Raw genomic sequence first — 26,554 nt, forward strand, 5'->3', positions numbered from 1 at the left:
TCCACAGTCACACAGTTGATGGTCAGAGGAGCTTGCTGAGTGTGCACTCTCCTTAAGTCAACAACAATCTCCTTCGTCTTCTCCACATTCAGAGAGAAATTGTTTTCACTGCATCACCTGGCCAGGTGGCTTACCTCGCTCCTGTAGTTTGTCTCATCTCTGTTGCTGAGACCCACCACAGTCATGTCATCCGCAAACTTAATAAAGAGGTTACAGTTGTGTGATGGTGTGCAGTTGTGGGTCAGCAGAGTGAAGAGGAGGGGGCTCAGCACACATCCTTGGGGGGCCCCAGTGTTCAGTGTGATGGTGCTGGATGTGTTGCTGCCGACCCGTACTGCCTGAGGTCTTCCAGTCAGAAAGTCTAACAGCCAGTTGCAAAGTGAAGTGTTGAGCCCCAGTTGGACTAGTTTGTTTATGAGCTGTTGAGGGATGATTGTGTCGAATACTAAACTGAAATCTGTGAACAGCATTTTTAGATGTGTTGCTAAATGAAGGGTCGTGGTGATGGCATCATTGGTCAAACGGTTGGACCGATATGAAAGCTGGAAGGGGTCCAGAAAGGGGGCAGGGCAGACTTGATTGGGTGCATGACTAGCTGTTCAAAGCACTTCATGAGACGGTTAAAGCAGGATGGAAAATAGAATAGATAGAATAGAAAAAGAATAGAGCGATCTAGTGTTAGAGCTCTTTTTGCTTTTGTTAATTGTAGAATAAATGAAAAGAAAACAGATAGAATACAAAAAAAGATTAAAAAGCTAGTGTTATATATATACATATATATATATATGACACAAAAATAATAAAAAAATAATGTTCACTAAAATAATACAATAAAATAACATGTTCACTAAAAAATAAAAAAATATATATAATAATTCCTGAATCTCAAGTGGTGTTTGAAACACAGCGTTTTCCAGCATTGTGTTTTAAATTGCTGTTTCACCACATATGTCAGCATAATATCACACAAATGATTCAGTGGTTGTTATGAGCCATTTCTGAGCGAAGTCCGGGAATAAGCTTATGTTAAAATGTGTTTATCGTTCTTTTTTCGTTACACACGACAAAGCCAGTATTACCTGTTTGTGTCTATTTATCCACTTACTTATTTGCTAAACAACAAAATCATAAGCCCTCAAAACTTTCCTGGAACGTCTAGGAATTAAGTAGGCTATCATTTTCAAATCTTATTTTTAGAAAGTATTATCTGAGGAAATTTATTATTGAGGGCTTTTGAGAACTATACAATTTGTTTTTAAAAGAAAATATTTTAAAAAGTAAAATAAAATTCCTTTCACCTGGTCTCTTCTCTTGACTATGCCTGTGTACCTCATTATACACTTTTGCCATAAATTACAACCTCTACAAGAGATCCTCAGTTATGACCACTAGGTGGCAGTAAGTGATCAGGTATATTGATTGACAACAATCCAGAACACCACAAGTACCAGTCCGTTAGTTAATTGCAAAGATACTGCAATTACTGCAATTAAAATATCTAAGATACCTTCTAACATTCTTTTTAGTAATTGTATAATTCATAAAAATATATTTTTAATTATATTTAATGCATTATTGCTTTCTTTGATGTTTGGGACATTTAAATATTTTTAAATACATTGAAAAATGTTCAAGTTTTAAGTTTGGAAACAGTTTATCACCCTTAAATTTTCTTAAATTAGGGAATTTCTGATGAAACTTATGAACATGATTTATATGTATTTTTTGAAGGGGTCATGGAAGAGGATGTTTACATGAAGACGATCATGTGAGAAAGTTCTCTTAACTTTTTTTTTTTTTTTTTTAGGGAAATCCAGTTTCACTTGTACAAATATGAGCTCATGCAGTATATTCTTGGTTTAATTTCTTCATTAGAATGTGACAGCAAAGGAAGTGCACAACTAAAAATGCAGCTCATCCTCTTTCATTTCAAACAAAAAACACAGCAAAATTGCCTTTGTGGGTATGATATGTGTCTGTGTTTATCCAGACACCATCTGCCATGCAGCATGACTGCTTTTCCCCCTTAAAAAGCCTTAATCTCTATTTAAGCTTTTGTCAACCATGTACAAAAGAAACCTAAGTCAAAAGAGATGAACCTAAACAATTTAATCTACTTATAATAAGCACATGACCAGACAGACAGACGGACAGATAGATAGATAGATAGATAGATAGATAGATAGATAGATAGATAGATAGATAGATAGATAGATAGATAGATGTAAACATTACAAGAAAGTAATAGTGCAGTGATTTTCATTTTGTTTATTTAATTGTTCCACAGTATTTACTTTGATATTCAATGTTGTAGGCTACTATGGTAGGTTACATGTTCAAAAACATGGTCAAATATTCACTTTTTCTAATCTAGTAACTCGTTTCCACATTCCTACATGCTCACGGTCACGACCGTCACTGGGATGGGCGATCAGACCATGGAGCACTAAGTTATTTTGCCGGGTTTTTGTGCGACAGGTACATTTTTCTCCTTAGTAATCACCCCAGCAACAACAAACAGCGGCGCACCGGCCAATGAGCTTGTGCAGCCGCCTCTTTGCTCACTTCCTCCGGCTGCGCTGCCGCTGCGCTGCGCTGGGTTTGGCTTGGCACCATCAGCCAGCACGCAGCCATCTTGGACCGAACTCTGTCTGGATGGGCGAACCCCACGCTTCTGGATGGGAGGAATTTAATCAACCTGGAGTGATTTAGAGCTGACTGTCTGGAGCCAAAGGACGAAACTGCGCATTCTGAAAAATTACATCAAGATCCAGAACCGGTTTTATGCGGACGCCCCCTCCCCTTTTCCTTGTCTGAGCGCTTTGTGCAGTTTCTGAGGGGCCTGAGAACTGTTTGAGCTCGAGTTTAAAATTGGCACTTCAGGCAAAGTTTTTAAAAGTAATCCAGCGCAGCATTTTGGTTGTGACCTGCTGGTTGCCAGATCTTTGTGGAGAGTTGCACCTTTGTGTCACCGGCGACCTGTTGTGCCGTTATGCGTCTGGATAAATTGTTGCATTCATCTGGATCTTTTATTTGTGCTGGAATTGACTGTTGATGTTGATCGGATCCATGATCTTCATCGGCTGGTGGCCGGCAGCTGTCCACCCTGCGAACTGAAGCCTGCTGTGATCAGACACACTTGGACTGCAGGAAGCACTTTGGAGATAAAGACACATTAAAATGTCAACTAGAACACCACTACCTACTGTCAATGAGAGAGATACGGAAAACGTGAGTATGAATGCAGCTGAGGTTGTCTGGAATGTCTTTGTATGTCACAGCCTTCATCAGGCTCAAATTCATATTCACGCTACATATGTTGATGATGACACTATAGCAGAGCTGTGAATGTGTTTCCAACACTTGTGGTATTCTGTGAAGTTAGGGATCTCATGTTTTTACATCGTTTCATGGATAGGTAGTGTGCTCTGCAGCCGCTGTGACATAGTTTTAAAAGAATAAACATCAGGGCGCATGACGGCGTGACTCACGCGCAGCTTCACTCCGCAAAAGAACTGTCAAGTCACCCTCATGAGACTTCCTGTAACAATATTTCCGATGTAGAGTAACAATATTTCCGCTGGACTGATGCAGTGTAGCGGTATTTCTGCTGATATCATATTAGTTCAGCTACAGTTTAACAAATGTTTCCTATAGTGTGAAACATTGTTTTTGGACGGGTAAAATTTGTTTTATTACAGTAACAATATTTCTACTATAACGATATTTAACAATATTTCCAATACAGCAAGACTGCTTCCAATATACTAGTACAATGTAACATTTTCTGTTACAGAATGATGCAGTTTAGTAGTATTTCTTCTAGAGAGACAGGCTATTTTACACTGTATTTCCACAACACCGATACTTTTTAACAATGTTACTGCTATAGAGGTGTAGTGTAACAATGTTTCTTATAGTGTGAAACATCATTTATGCTCAAGTGTAATCATTTATCACAACAAAGGTGCAGTGTAACAATATTTCAGCTACATTGTAACAGTATTCATGCCATATAGTATTCCATAGCAATTAGCATGCCATATAGTAATTACCATAGTGTAACAATATTTAAAATATAACAATATTTAACCATATTTCCAATACAGCATAACAGTATTTCCAGTACACTGATTTAATGTAAAAAAAAAAAGGTTCCTGCTACAAATTACATGATACAGCGTTTAAGTATTTCTGCTAGTGATAATGTTACACTGTATTTCCACTACAGTGATGCTTTGTAACACTATTTTTGCTACAGACATTGTTAACAATATAATATACAGTATAACGCTATTTCCACTACATTGTTGCTGAGTAACAGTATTTCCGTTATGAAAATCTAAAAAAATATTTCCAATATACTGTATCAGGGTTTCAACTGCACTGACACAATATTACGTTATTGTGCTACAGGTTACAAAATGATACATTGTACCATTATTTATACTAGTCATAACGTTACGTTGCATTGTATTTTTTATTACAGTGATACTTTGAAACAATATTTTCTCTACAGAGGTACAGTGTAACAATGTTGTGTTCCACTCAGTATGTCAGTAACACCAGTGGAATCTGGCATCTTTTCAAAGTTTAGAGACTGTTCTTATACTTTTTCTTATACTTTGTCTTATACAGGTTTAAATTTGTATAAGGAAAGTGCAGATGATGTTGCTAGTCACATTTGAAGTTTTTGTTTTAGCTGTAGCCTGTAGCATTTTTTTCTTTTTCTTTTGCAGTTCACATAGATAGTTGTAGTATCCAGTCATTTAAAAGCACAAATATTCCATGTGAGCAATTGACTCTTTAATAAGAGGTCATAAAAACCGCAAAGCATGACAAAAATACAATAATAATAAAATGAAATGTTGCTTTAAATAATTTTCGATTAAATAACTAAGTGCTGCGTGACACTAAAGTTGACCGTAACATTTTGCAGTGATGTGCAGTGTATAAATTGCATCCGTAATAATAATAAAAAGAATGAAAAACAAATTTTGATTGCTCCACTCATTTAAAATGCACTTTGAGTTACAGTGTCTATAAAAAATGAAGTTTATTGTGCTGGAGCTCTTGTGCGTCATTGGTTAGGAAAGGGCCACACAGATAAGTGAGGAGACCTTACCTGCCTGATTATGCGGTCCCACCATTGGTGAGCCCTTGAGTGACGACTATTCCCTTCCTTGCTATCCAGAGAGAGTTAGAGAGAGAGAAAACTCAAATCCTCTGCACCCGTCAGACATCTAACGACAAGTTTCGGAAATGTTTTCATGCTCCTCTGAGCATTGGTTTGTGCCGGGTGATCAATGAGCTGTCAGCTTCACAAAAACGGACCGCCTGTCAGTTTCGACGCCATTCAGATCGCCAATGCTAGAATGAAGGGCTCCCACTCTGTCAAGAGGCACCGCATAACTATAGTAAGTGCTAATTACTCATTCTAATTAGGCTGATTAAATTTAGGATAGAGGAAAAGGCTGTTAGTAATGAGCCTTTTGTAATGTGCAAAGCCATTCAGAGTTAGAGAGGAAGCAGATTTGTTGACACGGTTTTAATGTATAATGCAATTGATCCCCGTCCAGACTGTGAGATTTTAGAGCACATTTGCAAATAATTAATCAGAACCAAAGAGAATATTGTGATTAGCCCCTTAAAAGGTGTAAACCCCATTGATTTTGTTGCAATACTGTGGCTGCATCAGATATTGACTGAAGCTGGAATGAGACATTTTACGTGAAACTATGTTGAGATCTTATAGGAAACAATAATGTTTTTATACACGGCTTGCATGTTGTGATAGAGAAATATTACTCTGTGCTCTAGAATGTCCTAGATGTGAGTGTTTGTCCTAGAGGGAGAATTTAGGACAGTCTTTTTAAGGATCTCTCATAGTCCTAAATAATGATTTTGCTCTGCAAACTTGAGGTAACATACTTTCAGACTTCTCGCTTGATTTTCTTTTTTAATGCAGTCATTCATGCATTTAAGACTTAATTGTTCAATCTCTTATAGTTTAAAAGAGAACATCGTACTGACTCAACACCTGCTTTTCTACAAATCACACCAGACTTTTTAAATCACCATGTTTAGATGGTAAATTGATCCTTATTTTATCTAATCAAGTTAACCAGTTCCTATTTACTGTGATGTTATTCATCGAATGAGTCTGCCGTTTGTAGTTGCAAACAATATCTGTCATATTACTCATTTTAGGGTTCAGTTGGGTTCAGATGAATCACATAAATTACAGGATGGCAGAATGCTCTCACAATACCATTGAAAATGTGCTTTTTGTGGCGCTTCTTACTTAGCATGTTAGTGCATGGCTTTTCTGTCATGCTGGTTAGTTTAAAATATCTCTGTTTGGTGAATCATTTTTTACTTTTACTGATTGTGACTTGCCATTTGCCGCACATTTCAGTTGTGTTACATATTTGTGAGTGAAGAAAGTTATAGGACGGAACTTTAATTTAATCCACTGGGATTAGATTAGACTCACATTTGTGAATTTGATCATGAAGCCAAGCAGTTTTTAATTTGGAATCCTATGCACAGGTTAATAATTCAAATTAAGACCAGAAGCATGTATTTAGAAGGTAATTGGCTCTCTTTAGTAGATTTGGTTTATGGTTGTGGCTTGAGGATCGGTAATGGAAACTAGTATTTTGTTCCACATACTGGGAGTGGGAACGGTTTTGTGAGCATTTCCTGTAATTGCTGTTGACTTCATTCTCTTATTCCTCATTATTAGTGTCCTAAGAACTTGGGTAACTGCATAACTAACAGCTTAATGAGTCCCATACTATTATGAAGGTCCTTGTATAATCATCATTATACTTGATGTAAATACATTAAAACTAGTTTTGTCATCATGTGTAACAATAATTTATGACAAAAAGGAAATAAATTAATACTTTTTTTTCAGCAAGGACATCTTAAATTTATTAAAAATAACAGTGAAGACTTTTACACTGTAAACAAAAATTATATATATATATATCACAAAATCAGAGATTTCTGAAGTATCATGTGGCACTGTGAAGACTTGAGTAATGACTTCTGAAAATTCAGCTTTGCATCACCAAAATAAACTGCATTTAAAAATAAATTAAAATAGAAATCTTTTATTTTAAATGGAAAGTGTCTCAAAATATTACGTCCTTTTACAGTTTTTTCCAAATTCTTTCAAAAACAAAAAACTGATCTCTTACTGACCTCAAATGTTTGCACAGTAGTGTATAGTCCGGTACAAATGTCTGAGACCACACTGCAAATTTAGTATTAACAAGTTCATTTAAAACCGGAAATAAAAAGAAATGTAACACAAATCTGTATTATTATGTAAAATGAATAAAAAGATTATTATTAACATGAATCAATTAAGCATGCACCAATGACCATGTGCAGTCTTTTGTGCCGATGGTACAAAATGAAGCTCAAGATGCTCTTGGGAACTCTGCCTTTCCTTTCATATTTGGTATTACAACTAAATGGGTATTGATTTTTTAAAAAAGCTGATCTTTCAGTAGTTATTGATGTCTTGTTATTCACTGCTGGATGGTGCTGATGCTCTCATCATTGTCTCAGCGCTGCTTTATGACACTGAAGGTTTTATGAGCTTCTGCTTTCTATGCATTGTGTTGCAGCCCTCCACGTAAACATAAAACCATGTCTGTATTTGTGATTGGAGAAATGACAAACAACAAGCGCTACTCCATATGGCTTAAAACCTGAGTTTTGTATCATCAGTGACAAATCCATTAAATATGAAAACATACTTACAGACTGTGAGTCAGAAAAGCCGGCATTGTAGGCTTCTCTCCCAGGTTCAGGAAACAGTCCTCCATAAAATGGGCTGCACACATCTGAATATTTGTTTTGAACTGTTCTGGAACAGTTGTTGTAAATAGAATATAACCTCTAATTTTTAGTTGTGCCTTCTTTTGGAAGGTCAAACTAAGTGTTTCGCTTTCGCAATAAAACACACTGCATCTTCACAACATCAACAATACTACAGCGAGAGGTACGCCTTCTTTCTTTGCGTAAACATTTGGGTGGTGTTATGCAAATCTACTAACACAGTGACATAGACATTGGGCCGTTTAAATGAAGATTTTAGGATGGAATATCTCTTTGGGTTTGAGACTTTAGTCTTTGCAACTTTAGGGATCTTATCTATTTATGAACAGCTTGTAACACTCCAAAGAGAAAGGAAACTTGAAATCGCATAATATGACCCCTTGAAGGTCTTTTCATGACTGGAATAGCATGACTCATAGTGATGCAGGCAACATCTTGTCAGTCTGTCTCCTCTCAAGTATTGTTTCAGTCTCCATCCACTCATACATCATTTCCTGGATCACTTATTGAGAGATCTTGTTCATTTTTCTTTATCCCAGCAACACGCATGCTGTAGCCTGTTTATCTACATTGGATATTATTATTATTATTAAGATGTCTATTGGAGTTATTGGGCTAATTTAAGTCCCTCTGTCCCAGATGGACTGGCATGCTGCTTGAAAACGTATCATAGATGAGTCCTCGCTGTGCGAGCCGGTGGTGTCATCTCTGCCTTTTGTTTGCTCAGTGATGCTGACATATTTAATAGTTTTTTTTTTACAACCATGGGCACTAATTATCATCGCTCATCCATTACAGTTACTGATGCAGTGAGGTAGCTGGGTGTTTTTGTCTTTTGAGTAATGATGTTTGAGATGTTAACATCATCATTAGTGGAGCTGAACACTCTATTTTAAATTTTTATTACTGTAAACAAATAGTTCACCCAAAAATGTGCAGAAATTTTGCCCACTCTCGAGTTTGGTACTTCATCAGAGCAGATTTAGAGAGATTTAGCATTAAATCACTTGCTCACCAATGGATCCTCTGCAGTGAATGGGTGCCGTCAGAATGAGAGTCCATGCAACCTCTTGTGAAGTGAAAAGCTGCGTGTTTGTACGAATGTATCCATCAATACTTTTTCAACTCCAAACCATTGCTTCCAGCTAATATATGAGTCATATTTCCATAATGCTACTTTCTCCAGTGAGAATCTGAAGTAGGTGAGAAATAGGCGCTGATCAAGCACGATTTACAAGCTAAAATAGTCTATAAATGTTGTGGATTCTCAAGTAAGAGGACAATATGACAGCAACTTTGTTTCACAAGTTGTTAATTGATGGACTGGAGTTATGTGGATAACTTGAGGATAATTGTGATGTTTTTATCAGCTGTTTGGACTCTCATTCTGACGGCACCCATTCACTGAAGAGGATCCATTGATAAGCAAGTAATGAGTGAGCACTTTAAATTCTTAACTTATTTTTCCACATAAAAACTTTATATATAATGCTGGTGTCCATTTCTATAAAGGACCCAATATTAGTTATACTTAACTGGTAGGAAGATGATTTGTCTACAAAATCAGAAGAAACATTAATTTTGTAAAAGTACACTTCTCTATTGCTATTGCTAAAAGGATGCAGCTCCAGTATTTTTCAGTGAAAGAGGAAGTCAACGCAGAAATCCAGGAAATCGTCTGACATTTTGTCCAGATGACTTTATTTACATGTCTCCCTTCCTATGAGGGACATTACTGTAAGACACACAGATGTCAACTGAAACTCTTTGACCAGCTCGCTTCACAAATATATATCCTCTTTGAGGTTGTCAGGTTCAAATATCTTCATTCAGACAAACAGTATTTGACATTCCCTTTGTTTTCATTTGCCTGGCATTTAACGGACTACCACAACCAATCCAGTATATCGAGATCGGAGAACAAATCTTGATATACTACTTTTTGAGACATTCTGGCAAATTTATCTAACTGAGAGGCTGTTGCATTCACACAAAATAAAATGGAAGTTTGGAATTAGTGATAATGTTGAAAGCCTCTTATGCTCACAAAAGCTGCATTTAAATTATAAAAAAAAAAGCAAAAAAACAAATAAATAATAATAATATTGTAAAATATTATTATTGATAATAACTTTCTGTTGTAATATGCCTATTCCTGTAATGCAAATCATTACCCCAGTCTCATTGTAACATGAAAGTGTCAGAAGTTTTGTGGGTTTTTTTTATTTTATTTATTATTAATAATGTTGAAAAAAGTTGTGATGCCAAATTCTTTTGGAAACTGAAATATTTTGTAAAAAATTAAATGATCAATATAATGCATCCTCGAGAGTAAAATAACTGTGTGGGGGGGAGTGGACATGCTATGGACATACTGTCTTTACTAATTTTCTTTATTTCATCTGTCTCCAGCACACATCACACACGGACGGGCGGAATGAAGTGGCGTCCCGTCCCGGGCGGTCAGGGGCGCGCTGTCGGAACTCCATCGCCTCCTGTGCCGATGAGCAGCCACATATCGGCAACTACCGGCTCCTCAAAACCATCGGCAAGGGCAACTTTGCCAAGGTCAAGTTGGCACGACACATTCTTACAGGACGAGAGGTGAGCTTCATGAAGATCTCAATCAAGAACATTTGTTTTTTGCACAATTTATATATATACTGTATATAATATTGCTTTTTTCTGCCCAAAATCTGATTATTGTGATATAAATTTCTCCGAATTTTTATTTTTTTATTTTTTTATTTACATAAAATAATGTCATTATGGAAAAAAAAAAGAAAACTGGTCTTTAAATGGTCTTTAAAATATATCTAAAATAGAAATATTATAAATAAATAGTCTAGTAGTAATAGTTTTTTTCTTTTGATTTGGGGATGAAATACGATCTTGACTTGCTTGATGAGATTCACAATGATGTTGAGTTCAGCTGCGGAGATACAATTGTCTTATTAATACTCTTTTATTGGTTACTCTCAGCCATCAGTGAACAAGACTGTGAAATGTATTTTTCTTCCTCTCTTTTTCCTTCAGGTGGCCATAAAAATAATTGATAAGACACAACTTAATCCTACCAGCCTTCAAAAGGTAAACATTTCGGGATTACTACTGAGCTATAAAAATCCGGTCCCACTCGTTCTCCCTATCCTTTTCTCTTTTACTGGTTTAGGGACAAGAGTGTGCAGGAATGGAGTCCCCTTTTGTCCTTCCAGAGTGAATGAAACATTAACCACATATGTAGATAACAGCGTTACTGTATTCCTTTGCAAGGGACAGTTACCTTTGGACTGCTTGTTTTATTGCCTATTTTTTAAATCCCCGTTGTTATCTTTTTGATTTGGCATTAGATGACATATTTGTTTTCATCGGCACAAGATGCAAACCAAAAATCAAAGGGACTTCTGTTCAGAGTGGTGCATGATGGGAGAGCAGTAGCTGATGGAGGAACCCTCAGTGGACTTGGATTTCAGAGGCAGCTAATAATAGCAGGAGCCGAGAAATCAGAATGAGTGGCTCGTATAATAACTACACGTATGCAGAGTGGAAAGCAGAGCGCTTAGAAGGGACTCTTTGCTTAGATTGGGTCTTCTGGAGTTTGTCATTTCTGAAAAAAAAAAATTGTGATTGGCCTCTGTGCATTTTTTTCTTTTAATTCTGGACACACAGTATAGATCGCATTGGCACATTGAGGCCAATGTGAGGTGTTGATGTTCTCTTGCACTGGCTGCCCTTTTCCCTATAATTAGCTGGCACTTGTTTTTCCAGGCCATTGATTTAGGCCGTTTTCCATTTGCGAGCCGATTGACAGCCCATGGCTTAGGTTGTGTCTCTGGAGGGAAGGTGGTGATCGGTTTGGGGCATAAGGGGAGAGACTAAGTGGGACTGAGCCCGAGTGAAGCCCCACTGCGACTCCCAGTATGTATTTCCAATTAAGATGTCATGTCCTCAATAACCTGAGGTTGATTAATGAAGGTCTGTTGGTTAGTATTGAAAATCATCTGTCATTGTTTGGTTTGCTTTACATTGAGTTTTTAATTGAAGGCATGGAAGAAGCAACTCTCCTTTAAAAAGTAATAGTGGAATAGAAAATTTGGGTTTGCAAATGAATTGCTAGATGTCTTTTTAAAGTGGCTGAATGTTATGGCTAATACAGATTTATATGTATGTATCTCTATCTGTCTATACTGTATATTAAATAATGACAAATGTATTTTAAAAGTGAGGAATTTAACATTCAGATGAGTTTGACTCCAAAATCATTAAAAAGATTTATCAAATGAACACAAAAGGTGGGAAAGTCTGTTAATTTTTATTTTATTTTTTCCTGGTTGATATGACATCATTTTTCTAATTTTAAATATGGCTGGGTGTTTAATTATATACACTACTGGTCAATTTTTCTTTTAAGAAATTAGTACCTTTATTCAGAAAGGACACACTGAATTGAGCAAAAGTGTTAGTAAAGCCATTTATAAAATTACAAAATATTTCCTTTTTAAATAAAAGCTGTTCTTTTGAAATTTATTCATCAAACAATTTTGAAAATATGACACCGCAAAACTGTTTTAAAAATCGATAATAAACGTTTTTTGATCACCCAATCAGCATATTAGAGTGATTTCTGAAGAATCATGTGACACTGAAGACTGGAGTAATGATGCTGAAAATTCAGCTTGGCATAAAAAGAATAAATTGCATTTTACAATATATTTAAATATAAAACCGTTTTGTGAATTGCAATAATATTTCACTTTATTATTGTTTTTTTTTTAAATGTATTTAATAAAAGAAAATGCAGCCTTAGTGAGCATAACTTTTTTCAAAAACGTTTCAAATCTTACCAACCTCAAGACATTTGTGTATGTTTTAAGCCAACGCGACCATAAATAATATGAACAATTTATTATAAATGCTATTATTAATGTTAATGCAGATATTGACATTTGTTGTGTAATTATTTTAGTATTGTTCAAGCATAGTACATCCCTTCATATGTATTATTTTTTTGTTTCAACCTCTGCAAATATGTTTGCTACAATACCTCTGTCCAAAACTCATGTCAGCGGCAGTGTGTAATGATTGCTCGTCTGTACTTACATCATTATCACATGAGTCATTATCACGGCAGATTCAGAAGCTGCAGCCATTACACACTTCCACTGCTTGACATCTCATGTCTGATCTTTCATATTACCACGGCAAAAGGGAAATTGGAGTATTGGTATCCAAATGCGTAACATGCTACACTGCAAATATAAAGGTTGCAATAGGTGCAGTTGAAGAACTGAGTCCTTAGAGACTTTCCTTGCAAGTCGTTTTGGATAAAAACCTCAGCTAAATTACAAGTAACAAGGTAGCTGCACTCCTCCTCACTTACTTCCTGTAGACACCAGGGTTTCTCAAGCAAAACTGGGTCACAGATTGTTTTATCTTCCAATTGACTGGAAGAACTTGTATTCACTTCTAGTTTCGGCTTTATCTTTTTTTCTTATCCTATTTTCCGCTTCAGTATCAGGTGCAAAAACAAGCTTTTATAATGATGAGTTTATCTGTGCTGGGATCTTTGGCAAAGGTTTTGAGTGTTGCTTGTTGTGTAAGTGGATTGTTGTTTTCTTCTCTGGACTTTCTAATGAGACCCTCATGTGGGAGTGAATGGGAAGCGATGACCCCTTTGTTAAATAATAATACTGTCAGTAGTGGATGACAGTGGAGGTCCGGCCCAGACAATGGCTTGCGAATGTCTGACCCATATTTATGTAGTCCAGTCCCCATGCAAATAAAGAAGTTCATGTCATATTATTACTATGTAGATTAGGTTGTTAAAGCCATGCTTTCACCTGTCAATTACTTGCCCTCATGTAATTTTTTTCTGAGGAATACAAAAAAGATATATTAGAAAAAAATATAAAATGTCTGTCAATGTCTTCAAATTGATGTTTTGGATTTGAGAATTCCTCGAATTGTTTTCTTTTGTGTTCCACAGAAGACAAAGTCATTCATACAGGTTTGGAACAACATGAGGGTATGAATGTGATGACGAACTGTACCTTTAATTATGTGTCTAGTTGTTAGTTTGAGACCGTATCAAATCACAATTAGAGTTTTGTGGTTTTTAGTTCATATTGATCTAAAAACCATATATATATATATATATATATATATATATATATATATATATATATATATATATATATATATATATATATATATATATATAATTATATATATATATATATATATTTTTTTTTTATAAACAAATAATGTCCCATGCACTTTTGTTTTTCATGCTTCTTACTCGTTTCATGTTGATGGTTGACACTTACAGTGCAGTGATACTAGACATAGAGGAAATCGCTATGCTAAATACTGAGTCAGTTTTTACACGTCTTGAAGCCGCTGTGTCATTTGGCACACAGCTCTTTGCCGTAAACCTTAATATTCAAATACAGCATCCACCCACACACCTCAGGCCCTCTCACAGACAGTGACCACTTCTCTGCTTCCCAGAGCTTTTTCGTCTTCGTCTCTCACCGATGCTGTTTTTATTTGCGTTGGCGCAACCTCTTACGCAACCGCTGAGAGTGGGAAGACAGCCTCTGGTGCTGGTTCCATCTCCTTGTTAAAATTAACCTATTTTTATGTATGAATATCAGTGATGGACAACCCTGCGATGGAGTCAAGGTTGAGAGCGCGGAAGCTGAAAGCAGCGCGTGAACGTCATGACTGCGTGTTTTCAGATCATGCGTGTGGGTGTACGTGGGTGTTGATGTAAGAGTTCCGTTCAGTGATCCCAGATGATTTTTTTTTCTGCCACTGGTATCCTAGAAACTCTCATGCAGCATTAATCATGCATTCTCACAGATTGTGAATGAGGAACATCTGAGATCAGGGAAAGGGTGAATGAACATAGGATGAGTCACCATTTCTCCTCTGAGAGAAGGCCTTAAATCCTAAGTTCAGTCACTTTGATTTGGCCTAAAGCAACATCGCCCGGCACCTGCTCAGATATGCCTGTTTCTAGTGTGGTGCACAGATGGGTCGGCCTCTCCATTGTGTGTGGTCATGAGGAAAGGACAAGTGCTTAGGGATGTTTTATAACGTATCATTTAGAGCCCTATTTAATTTTTCCACAAATTATTTTTCTTTCTTTTTTTTTTATAAATGTTTTTGATTATGTATTAAAGATTAACTGTTATATTAAGGGTCATATGAATTCTCAAATTCTGTTTTCTGTTTTATTTTCTTAATTCTGTTTAATTATTGAATTAATGGTTTACTGGTTTAAATAAATATTTAATAATCAAAAGGCAAGTCTCATCAGTAGGATTCTTATTATAAGAATAAAATATATATATATATATATATATATATATATATATATATATATATATATATATATATATATATATAATTATTTTATTTTGTGTTATTTTATTTTTTACAATATTAGGACCCTGGGAAAATGTTATATTTCAATTCTGTTGGGATTTGTCATTTAATGCAAATTTATTCTGTCTGGATTTGTCATTTAATGCAAATTTATTAGCATATGTACTCAAATGACAATTTAGCAATTATTTTTGGCAAACAAAGTACGTTTTACTGCTAAAATGAAAAATTGGAAGAAAAAAATCCAAATTAAAATAAAGTTTTAATCATTTCATTGTCACGCTAGTTTCCGTGTGTGTGATATGATGATGGTTTTATAAAAAGAAAAGCTGAAAACACCACAAGCATCACGTAACGTTGCTGGAGTATGTGTAATACTACTGTGTTTGATTTGTTGTACAGCCCTACTTTTAATTTATTTGTTCAAAATTTGCCAATTTCCATGGGATGCCTTGTTACATTGTTAATGGATTCCATCGTTTGGTGTGTTGTCCGCCATAACAGAAATCATACGACCCTAATGGGTGTTCTCCTGAATGATTACACAACTACATATAGGAAAATGAGAACGATTTAGGAATGGCAATGGGAATGTTTACAAAACCTAGTCTGGCAGCATTTTCCGGGCTTGTCGTCCCGCTTGCATTGACCTCATTTGTGCTTGCATCATCCAGAAAGCAATACATCTGTGCAGGTCCATTTGTTACTTGTTTGCCTTATTATGTCTGGATTTGACCTGATATTTCATAACATCTGGATTGGTTATCCCCGTCCTCCTTTGGTTACCATGTAAAAAACTGTATGAAAGGTCAAAGTTCTATAAAGAAACATGACTATGCGAATTACTTTTTTAAGAATGTAAAACAAGTAACAAGTAACATGTAAAAAGCCAGACATGCAAATCTTCCAGTGGCTACTTTATTGTTGTTTTTTCTTCAAGGTTTGCCAGCTGCTAATATAATGGACTTCCCATTTCCTGTTTTTTTTTATCCGATCAGCCAGATTAGAGGTTTTTTTAATCATGAATTTCTAATTAACACACTGCTTTCCTCTAATATTGGCATTTCAATTGGACAATTATTGAAGCAATTCACAGTGCAGTTTTTAAAAGCAAACGTTTTATTTATTCTTTATTTATAATTTGTTTGTTTATTTATTTTCAGATGAAGTTCACAACACCTAAGTTTTACTAGGTTCACACTGGTTCTTTCTTGTAAGTGAAGGAAAGGTATAAAATCATGTCTTCTGTGATCTATGTGATGAGCTTAGATGCTTGTTTCACGGAAATATTTCAAGCGCTAAATTGAATCCCATGAGTCAGTAAGGGATATGCTGCAGTCACATTAGGACGCTCTTTCACTCTTTCCATTCCTCAAACACACACATACAGGCAAGAATGGCTAAATGCATTTAATCACCAGGTCTGCCGGTTTGAAGAGAAAGGGGGCAAAGGTGTCAGGATTATGCAGGGGTCGGTCGGACCACACCACATCCTATCAGACAACACCACCCAGATGGGCTGAAAGCTCTCTTCTTCTCTTTTATCCACTGATGTATTTCCTCTTCTTGTTATTGTTCTGTTTGCGTGTCGACTGACGAGGATGGAACATTTTCTTCATTTTGTCTGCCTGTTGACCCTTTAGGAAATTGTTATTAGATGGCAGACCTTACAGGACACAGCTCATGTTTCCTTCACATTCGAGAAAATCTCTGTGATGCATTTGCTAAGCCACTTTTGAATTACAATAAACAACATACAAAATGTGTACGTATGGATGGGAGAGAAATCTTAATTATTTTTACGAGTGTGCACTGGATGTGAGTAATTGTGTTATTATATACATAACCATTCAAAATTTCAATGTTCTTTTTTTTAATATAAATTAATACTGTTTTTCAGCAAGGATAAATTAAATTTATCAAAAGTGACAGTAACGACATTTATAATGTAAAAAAAAAAAGATTTCCATTTCAAATAAATGCTGTTCTTTTGAGCTCTCAATTCATCAAAAATCCTGGTTTCCACAAATATGTGCATCATAACGGTTTTCAACATTGGTAATAATAAGAAATGTTTCTTGAGCAGATTTCTGAATGATCATGTGACACTGGAGACTGCAGTAATGATGCATTTTTCAAATACATATAAAATATGTTGTGTTTTTGGATCAAATAAATGCATCCTTGGAGAAGTAAAGAGATATCTTTCAAAAACATAAAAATCTTACAACTCCAAACTTTTGTAATATAAAAAGCTTCATGAAAGTACGCAAGGAATTATTTACTAGTTCCCTGTAGTTTAACTTGGTCTACTAAAGCAACAAATAGTCTTGTAACACCAATAATGTTTAAATTCATAATTAAAGCACACCAGACAGTGAAACACAGTATTTAGTATTATATTTTTAGCTTTAAGCTTTAGTTTCAATATTCAGGGAAGGTTAGAAGAAGCGTTATGTAAAGAATAATACACCACAATCACAGACATTCCTTTTTGCATGGGACTAAATTTCCCTTGTGTTAACTGAAAAACACTAGGTTATTTGCAGCGTAATGTTACCAAGGTTGTTTGAGGGGGGAAAACACAGCCTTGTTTTATTCAGACAGGATCACAAAAAATGTGTGTGGAACTCAGATCTACCAAATTTTTTCAAAGCAAATTAGTCCTGTCCGAGTTGGGATAAAGCTACAAGGCAAAACAAGCTTGATATGTCCAATTGTGCACTTAAATTGTGGCTTTTCTCACTTGACTGACTTCTTTTATCTCTTTCAAAGTCAATTCATACTGTACATTGTTATGAAACTATGCTTGAGCCCACAGTATTCCTTTGAATTTTTGTCTTTCATTTCAGCTTAGTTGTTTAATCTCTTTGATCCTTGATGAGGTTCAGGATATTGTTGCGTCTGGTATTTAGTCTACCTTTTTTGTTATTTTCGTCCTGTCTTGCGTATGTGTCTGGCAGAATGAATGATTTGTAAACGTTTGGTTGTGATCAAAACAGACTGATTCACCAGCATCGCTGCACCGCGTTAGAAAGCCTGGGAAAGTCTACCCCTAAACCTAAATATTGAATATTTAATATTAAATTGTATTCATCCTCTTGCCGTTTCAAACCCACGTTGTCTTGAAAAATGAACATTTTGATGAATACTGGTCAAATGGAATGAATGCAAACTGAGACATTAAAGCTTCAAACAGAATAGTGGTCAATAAGACTTGTTTTGCCATCTTTGCTAAGTCTTCTGAAGTCCTCATATAGTTTCGTGTGAGAAACATACCGAACTGAAGTTGTTTTTCACTGGTTATCTTCTCCAATAAGCTTTTAACAGCTGTATCCAAGTCCAGATCTGATCCTGAGAACCAAAATGTGTAATTTGTGTACAAATCATTCAGAGCTTTTTTTAAACTGGATCAAATGATTCATTGGATCGGTTTCAATTCAGTTAGATGACTTTAGAAAACTTGGAATACAGCACAAAAGTTGCATTTGATGCTTATATTATTTTTAAAGCCTCATTCTCATTTAATGTTCTGAAAAGAGCAACCAGTTAAATTCATAAATTTTTATTTTGTGAAAAAAAAGCATCACAATTTCCGCAAAAATATTAAGCAGCGCAACTGTTTACAATATTGACTTTTTATTATTATTAATTAAATGCAGTTTTTTTTTTTACAATTAATAAATAAATAAATAAATTGTACCAACCCTAAACTTTTGAATTTTTGTGTATTAAAAAACACTCTGAACTCTTTCGCAACCGCAAAGCAATGTCCTGGCAAGCACTCGGAACACTCACATTTTCTTAAGAAAAAATATACAAGGTAGTTATTGCCTCTGTTTCTTGTATGGCTTGTTTCGTCCTTTTCTACACAATCCTTAAATAAGCACATAACGAAACAATCAAATATAATCAGGGGTATGTCATGACAACCTAGCAGGTATTTTGTTTTTGCTGAATTCTAATTTGAGAAATTTGAGAGCGTTTCATGTTCTCAGAAATGGAAGAGCGTGAGGAATGGTAACTGCTGTTTGCATGCACCTTAAACGGGGAAATGAGCCGTGGAGGAAGTTAAAGACACAAACACTTTATCATGCTGCTGAAGGAAAGCGGGCTCTCATCCAATTAGGCCAGCCGAGAGATCCCTCTGAGTGAATCTTATAATGTTCTGTAATTATAATTTTCGGTAATTGTGATGAAGGTCTGCGCTCACTCACCTTTAAGTGGATCCAAACTTGTATGTCTTGCCCAAACGTGTTTTAGATTATTTTTACTTGTCCCTTTTCTACTTTTCTGGTTCCTATAAGCTCTTTGAGTATCAGGTGATAGTAAATCTTGACTCACAGGTTTTTCTTTATTGGAATCTCTTAATAACTTGCCCTGATATCTTGGATGGCAGGCTGGATTTATCATAGCAGAAAAAGAAAATGCAATCTTTTAGGAAGTAATATCACCCTGATGCTTCAGTGAAAGCTTAAAGCTGTCTGATACCCTTCATCTCCAGATTATTTTCTGTCTTATGTGTCCCACTTACGCTTTCGTACTTTACACTTGATCCCCTCGAATGTCATTCGAATCAGGTGAACAGTGTTTCTCCTTCAGCTTCAGAAGGAACTGAATATAGGCTCTGATTTCTGAGTGTTTATCAAAATGGGAAGTCGTCTGTTTGTGTGTTATGTAGCAGCACGTGTTTGTGCGTTAAGTTTGACTTCCTGTTGTGGTTAGTGGTTTAGGGCCATTCTGTTTGATAGGTCATCAATTCAAAGTGCTCAAAGAAATATGCTTTTATGCATGTATTTTTACATAATTTTATGTATTGGTTATTTATTTATTTTTTAATCTGCAATCAAATAGCCCCTTTAATATTGTTTCTGTTTGTTCTTGTGTACGAGTTTTTGAACCTTATTTGTCCTTTAAGAGATTCTAGCACCGTAGACACTTTTAAAATCTACTTCTCTGTCACGTCGACAGTGTGTGGAGAGTATTGAGGGTATTTTTGACCAACGTGACTCATGACATGACCTGAAAATGGGTTGCAAGTTTTGATTTTAGAGAGAAAACATCCAAATAACCTATTAGTAATGCACTGTAGATACTGGATATTTAATCACTCGTTTCCCACATTTTTGCATTTGGATTACCTTAGCCATCATCTAATGCTCAAATAATGAATTTAAGTTAATATTTAGAAACATTAATAATTTAAAAACACCATTAAATGTAATTTAGCAAAAAACAAAATTTAACATAATATAATTTTTTATATTATTTAAATATGCAAATTGTGTATATTCAATGTAGGAATAGGGAAGAGTAAACACTTTACCAATACAAATTGTGCTAACCACTATTTGTGAATATTTATTTTTAATATTTTCAATTAACCCTTTTTTTATTAAGTCTAATTATTTCGCATTATAGCTGTCTTTGGAGTTCATAATAACTGTGAATGGTGAACATGTTAAGCGCTCGTCTATATTACCGCAGCAGCTCATATGCTACAGATGGGTGTTTGTAGTGGGGAGAACTGTGTGCAGTGTGGACGGCCCCTCTCTTTCTCACTCGGTACAAACGACTGCGTCTCTATGAGAGACTTCCTGTTTATGAGATGTGCTGCTGAGAGAAGGGGAGTGTGGGGTGATTGTTGAGGGACTGCAGAAGTGTTTCCTGTTTCTCTACTGCCAGTTGCCTGCTGGTATCCAGAGTGACCAGTGTGTGATTGGTGTTTGTACAGTGGTGGGTGGGGCTATTTTAGTAACCTCAGGAAATTAGCTTGCATTTTTACTTTTCCTTCACAGAGCCATTAACACAGGATCCTTTATGACTTGACAGTCATAAAAGAATAAAACAATAAGAATAAGTCATAAAAGAATCCTCTACAAAAATATTAAAAATCACAACTGTTTTCAACCTAAATTGTTTTTATAAATAATATGTTTCATATTAGAATGATTAATATAAAGATCATGTGACACTGAAGACTGGAGTAACGATGCTTGAAATTCAGCTTTGCATCACAAGAAATACATTTCATTTTAAAAATACATTAATATAAAAACGTATAATCTCATTTACTATTCTTTTTTAGTGCTAAAATATGAATTGGGGTGTAATTTCTCCTCTTTGCTGTCTTTGACATCACAGCTCAGAGTTATTTGTGAGGAGTTCTTGCAGTGCCATCAGCCAATCAAACATAGTCATGTCATTTTCTGCATCTCCAGGGTGATTAGTCAAATAGCTATTACAGCTCAGGTGATTAATTCAAGTACTTCAGTGGCTCTGATGATAATTCTTTAAGAATATTATTTTATAATTACTTGCACTAATGTATTAAATTGACGGCTCTACATTTACCGCTCAAAAGACTTTAGTGGATTATGCTAATCTGTTTGGCTTTTAGTAAGTCAAATGAAAGCACAGACAAAAACCTCTTCCTGTCACTTCAGGAACTCGGAGCAGAAATTCGCTGTTTTCTGTGGTTTCTCAAGCTAGCCTGTTTGTACTTATGAGACTCAACATGCATCTGTGGCCAAATAACAAATAACACACTGGATAAATGATTTTTCAATGAACCAGTGAATTCGTCAGAGGTTAAGAACCAATGATAATATTCATTGAGAATTAAATGTAAAAATTTTATTTACATTTAATTTAATTTATGTATTTAGCATACGCTTTTATCCAAAGCGACTTACATTGCATTCAGGCTAACAATTTTTGTCTAACATGTGTTCCCTGGGATTCGAACCCGCAACCTTGCGTAAGGCTTTTATTGGGAATTTGAATCAAATTCAATCTTAAAAAGTGGACCAGACCTGAGTGAGTTAAAGGGTTAGTTCACCCAAAAATTATGCCATTAATGACTCACCCTCATGTTCCAAACCCGTAAGACCTCCGTTCATCTTCAGAACACAGTTTAAGATATTTTAGATTTAGTTCGAGAGCATTCTGTCCCTCCATTGAAAATGTATGTACGGTATACTGTCCATGTCCAGAAAGGTAGGAAAAACATCATCAAAGTAGTTCATGTGACATCAGAGGATCAGTTAGAATTTGTTGAAGCACAGAAAATACATTTTGGTCCAAAAATAACAAAAATTACGACTTTATTCAGCATTGTCTTCTCTTCCGGGTCTGTTGTGAGCGTGTTCACAACTCTGCAGTGATGCTGCTGATGTACGACGATGCTGACATGTAATCTTTGTTATTGGGTGCACCAGAAAACATGTCAGCAGCGTTGTACGTCAGCAGACCCGGAAGAGAAGACAATGCTGAATAAAGATATAAAGTCATAACCAAAATGGATTTTCAATGCTTCAACTAATTCTAACTCACCCTCTGATGTCACATGTCATGTTTTTCTAACCTTTCTGGACATGGACAGTTTACTCTACACACAAGTTTCAATGGAGGGACAGAGAGCTCTCGGACTAAATCTAAAATTATCTTAAACTTTGTTCCAAAGGTGAACGGAGGTCTCACGGGTTTGGAACGACATGAGGGTGAGTCATTAATGACATAATTTTCATTTTTGTGTAAACTAACCCTTTGGTTTTATGCTTTCTTCTGAGATTCCTTGATGGCACCAACCAGTGATCAAACATTAATTTGCCCTTAAAATAATACCAACCCGACTCATTCTGCTTCCTCATGTCTGATGATTTGACAACATTCATGCAGCTTCATCTTGGTGTGCTTTTCCCAGAAGTAGAACTAAAGGCAAAGACAGACGGTCTCCAGCGACTGCAAAGAAAAGCATCATCACTTTGTGAAACTAGTGAATTATTCAGCAGTGCTGTGTGTTTTCCCACAGAACACCATTGAGTGTATTCATTGTGAAACACAGGAAGTAGCTTCCACCTCAGGCCATGAGAAAACCTCACATTTTTAGAGAGATGTGCACATGGGCAAAAGTGCATGCTCCAATTCTGCTTTAACACCACAATGTTGGACATACACTCTAACACACATGCATGATAGCGCTTCAAGTAAATGCTGTGCTAATTCCTTGCAGGCATGTTACAGATAAGGTTGCATCCATTTACAAAAGTGCATGCATGTGTTGTAAAGAAGGCTTTTCTCTGAAGTGCTGCTACCCTCCTACACACACAACATCAGGCACTTGATGTTGAAGAGCATGGCATCTACACAGTGTGTTATTTACAGGAGAACATTCAGTCCACCTAGAATTTGATGAAGTAGATGGGTAGGTTCTCACCCTTTGTCTCATTCCAGACCTTCTAGTCATTCTTTCCTTCATGCACTTTCAATTAATGGGCCACTGGAGCTTTCAGAATTCAAAAAGGATGTATCAGAAGTCTGTATAGTTACCGGTAGTTCTTCTTTATAGAAAAATTTTTGCATCTATATTCTTCTATATTCTGTATAGAGCTTTATGATGGGAACAGATGAAAAGTCACTATTTGTTGAAAAGAAATCATTCTTCTAGCCTGATTGATACTACTCAGACACTTTTTTTTTTCATAAATTATAAAAAGACATTGTTAACTGACAACAGACTGTTCAGTCTTATCTGATCGTTACACATACACTACATATATTTTTTATTTTTTTTATAAATAATTTTATTATTATGTTATTAATTCAAACTAAATGTTCTTGCAGCCTGATTGTCTGATTAATACTGCACATATTAATTAATTAATTTATTTATTTATTAATGTATTTACTTAATAATTATTATTTTAATATTTTGTATTATTTCAATATGTTAAAATTTAAGTTGTTATTAGTTTATAAATGGCTCTAGTCTGAGCAGATTGATGATATGCTTTGTTTGTTTGTTTGTTTATTACATTTTATTTTTATTCACAAGTTTAAATTTAGGGCATTATTCTTTGAAAACAAATCTTCTAGTTTTTTTCTTCTAGTTCTAAATTCTTCTAGTCTGTTTTAATTGATACTAGTAGCACTGCCATTTATTTAAAGTTTTATTTTATAACTTTTTATTATTTTCATTTGAAATTTAGGAGACTAGGTTTTTTGGCAGAATTTGATAAATTATGATTTTGTATATATTTAGCTTATTGTGATCTCAGTTATTGTTATTGTTGATCATATGTTTGAATAATATCTGAATTCTTAATTGGTTTTTGAAAGTCATTTTTACTTATTTTTGATAGCATTATCCAAATATAGTGCAGTGCAAAAGATGAGTCACTTTTTAAGATGCTTTAAAAAATAATGCCATAAATCATTTTTATTCATCAATTCACTTCTTCCACATTAATTCTTATTCATCATTACATAATTTTTTTCCTTATAAGTGACGCAGATGGGTGAGTGATGAGTAAACGTTTTAGACTCCCAGCAGTGTGCTGTTCTGACATCTAAACAGGAAGCTCTGGATGTCCATCCCCATCTCTGACACTACTGATGACTCATCACTTACGATTCACAGAAGATGTTAAACAGCTGATGTTCCACCTCAGAGCAGCTCTTCTCTAGACGCGTTGCCTATCTATGTCTGGATGGCTTCCGCTCATTAGCGGAGACCTCGCTCTCTTTAATTAGTGCTCTGTAATTGGTGACTGCGGGCTGAATCTACTGCTGTAGAACATGTGCTCCCAGCATCCTGCTTACTGCAAGTCACAAGGAAAAGCCCCAGACCGTGATCACAGTAATCTGTTTTGCCACTTTAAATGCCGTCAGCCTGTTATCAGGCACCGATTATCACGAAACCCGTCAACAAAAACATCGTAATAAAAAGATGTGTTATGTCGGCATCATTTACGGCATCACATTCTGTGAAGTCTGCATGTTTGATAAAATATTATTTATTTTACTCTGGCGCTGTAGATTTGATCCTACCTGAGTGGAAAATAAACTGAACATCGTCTGCTTGTACAGATCGTGTTACCACTTTTCATGTACAAAGTCACAGGCTGTGTTTACAGCTAAATTTAGTCTTTTACTCTCTCTGGCCTGTTGAAATAAGATGCCATCATTTGGATCTGTTTCACTCTACTGTACTACAGCGCTGGGGTTCAAGGATCACAAGCGTCCACTTTGATGTCAGCTCAGGTTATCCCTCATCTCTAATGTACCTGACCTTGTCTACATGTTTAGATAGATGAGAAAGCATGTGAAAAGTGTTTGTACTAGTGTTTAGTATAGATTGCTGGCTGACTAAGAGCCTTAATTAGCCCTGCACTCAGAGGGGGGTATTGATCTTTGGTAGTCTCTTTTTGTGCAACGGGTACTGACTATTGAACTCTGTGAAATGGACACAAAACATTTTGTACCTTTGACTGTTTGTCACGTTTTCAGTCTTTTCGAGTTTGATTGCACACGTCAGTGTGACGTACATAGTAGACTCTTAAAAATGATTGGTTTGGAGGTGAATGAGTCTGGCTGAAATGCTAAAGTGTTTTTGGAAGGATCAGGAGAGCTAATGTTTGGATATATGGTGATAATGTAAAGAGAGAATGATGAAATAAAAATTGTAATAGTATTACAAGGCATTCTCAATTCAGTTTTGGTGCACACGCCTTTCAGCTGGAAATTGAATAGAATTGATAAAAGTGAGCTTATTTTTTTTCATTGAATTGAACAGCAAGTGTACTATGTATAACTTTTCAAAATACTCCTACATGAATTTTTGCCTGGTGAACAATAAAACAAAATTCCCATAGATTCTCATTAAAGGCAGGAACTTCAGCCATATTTAGAGGATTTTTAAAAGAAGTCTCTTATGCTTAGCAAAGCTGTATTTACTTGATCAAAAATACAGTAAAAACAGTAATAGTGAAATGTTATTATAATTTAAAATCTTTGTTTTCTGTGTTAATATATTAATAAATGCTATATATTTCTATGATGGCAGTTTTCATTTTACATTTTCAGCAGTGTGAATTAAGTGTAATTTTGTTAATATTTTGATGTTTAGTTTTTAAGTGTGTCTGTAGTTTTTGTTTTAATTTTTATTTCAGTTAGAGTTGTTTTAGTACATCAAGTTAAACTAAATGGAAAATTGGAAAGTTGCCTTGCAAACTAGTTGAAATAAAGTATGATTTTTTTATTTTAATAAATGTAAAAATGTTTGACATTTATTATTACATTTATTTATATTTCAAATAACAGCAATAATTTTTGTTAACTATAATAACCATTATTTTCAGCATCATTGCTCCAGTCTTCAGTGTCAAATGATCCTTCAGAAATCATTCTAATATCCCAATTGATTGTTCGAAAACATTTACCGTTATTATCAGTGCTGAAAACACATGTTGACTTTTTATTCAGAATTCCTTTATTAACAGAATTTTTAAAAGAACAGTAATAA

At 35.3% G+C, this 26,554-nt stretch overlaps 1 protein-coding gene across 11 annotated transcripts in view; it reads left to right on the plus strand.

Annotated features, from left to right (window-relative positions):
• Positions 1-2,301: 2,301 nt before the first annotated feature.
• LOC113120487 (MAP/microtubule affinity-regulating kinase 3-like) overlaps positions 2,302-26,554 on the plus strand; it is a 50,969-nt gene continuing 26,716 nt past the window's right edge. For 2 of the 11 annotated variants that reach the window (XM_026290319.1, XM_026290320.1), the window contains exons 1-3: positions 5,146-5,417; positions 10,270-10,461; positions 10,894-10,947. In XM_026290319.1, the coding sequence (XP_026146104.1) occupies positions 5,307-5,417; positions 10,270-10,461; positions 10,894-10,947 (357 nt within the window). In that variant the 5' untranslated portion in view covers positions 5,146-5,306. Of the gene's footprint in view, positions 3,232-5,139; positions 5,418-10,269; positions 10,462-10,893; positions 10,948-26,554 lie in introns of those variants that run through there. The other 9 variants (XM_026290323.1, XM_026290324.1, XM_026290321.1 and 6 more) reach the window with 8 other exon arrangements.

The sequence above is a fragment of the Carassius auratus genome, chromosome 20, assembly GCF_003368295.1.
Source record: "Carassius auratus strain Wakin chromosome 20, ASM336829v1, whole genome shotgun sequence".
NCBI classification, from domain to species: Eukaryota; Metazoa; Chordata; class Actinopteri; order Cypriniformes; family Cyprinidae; genus Carassius; species Carassius auratus.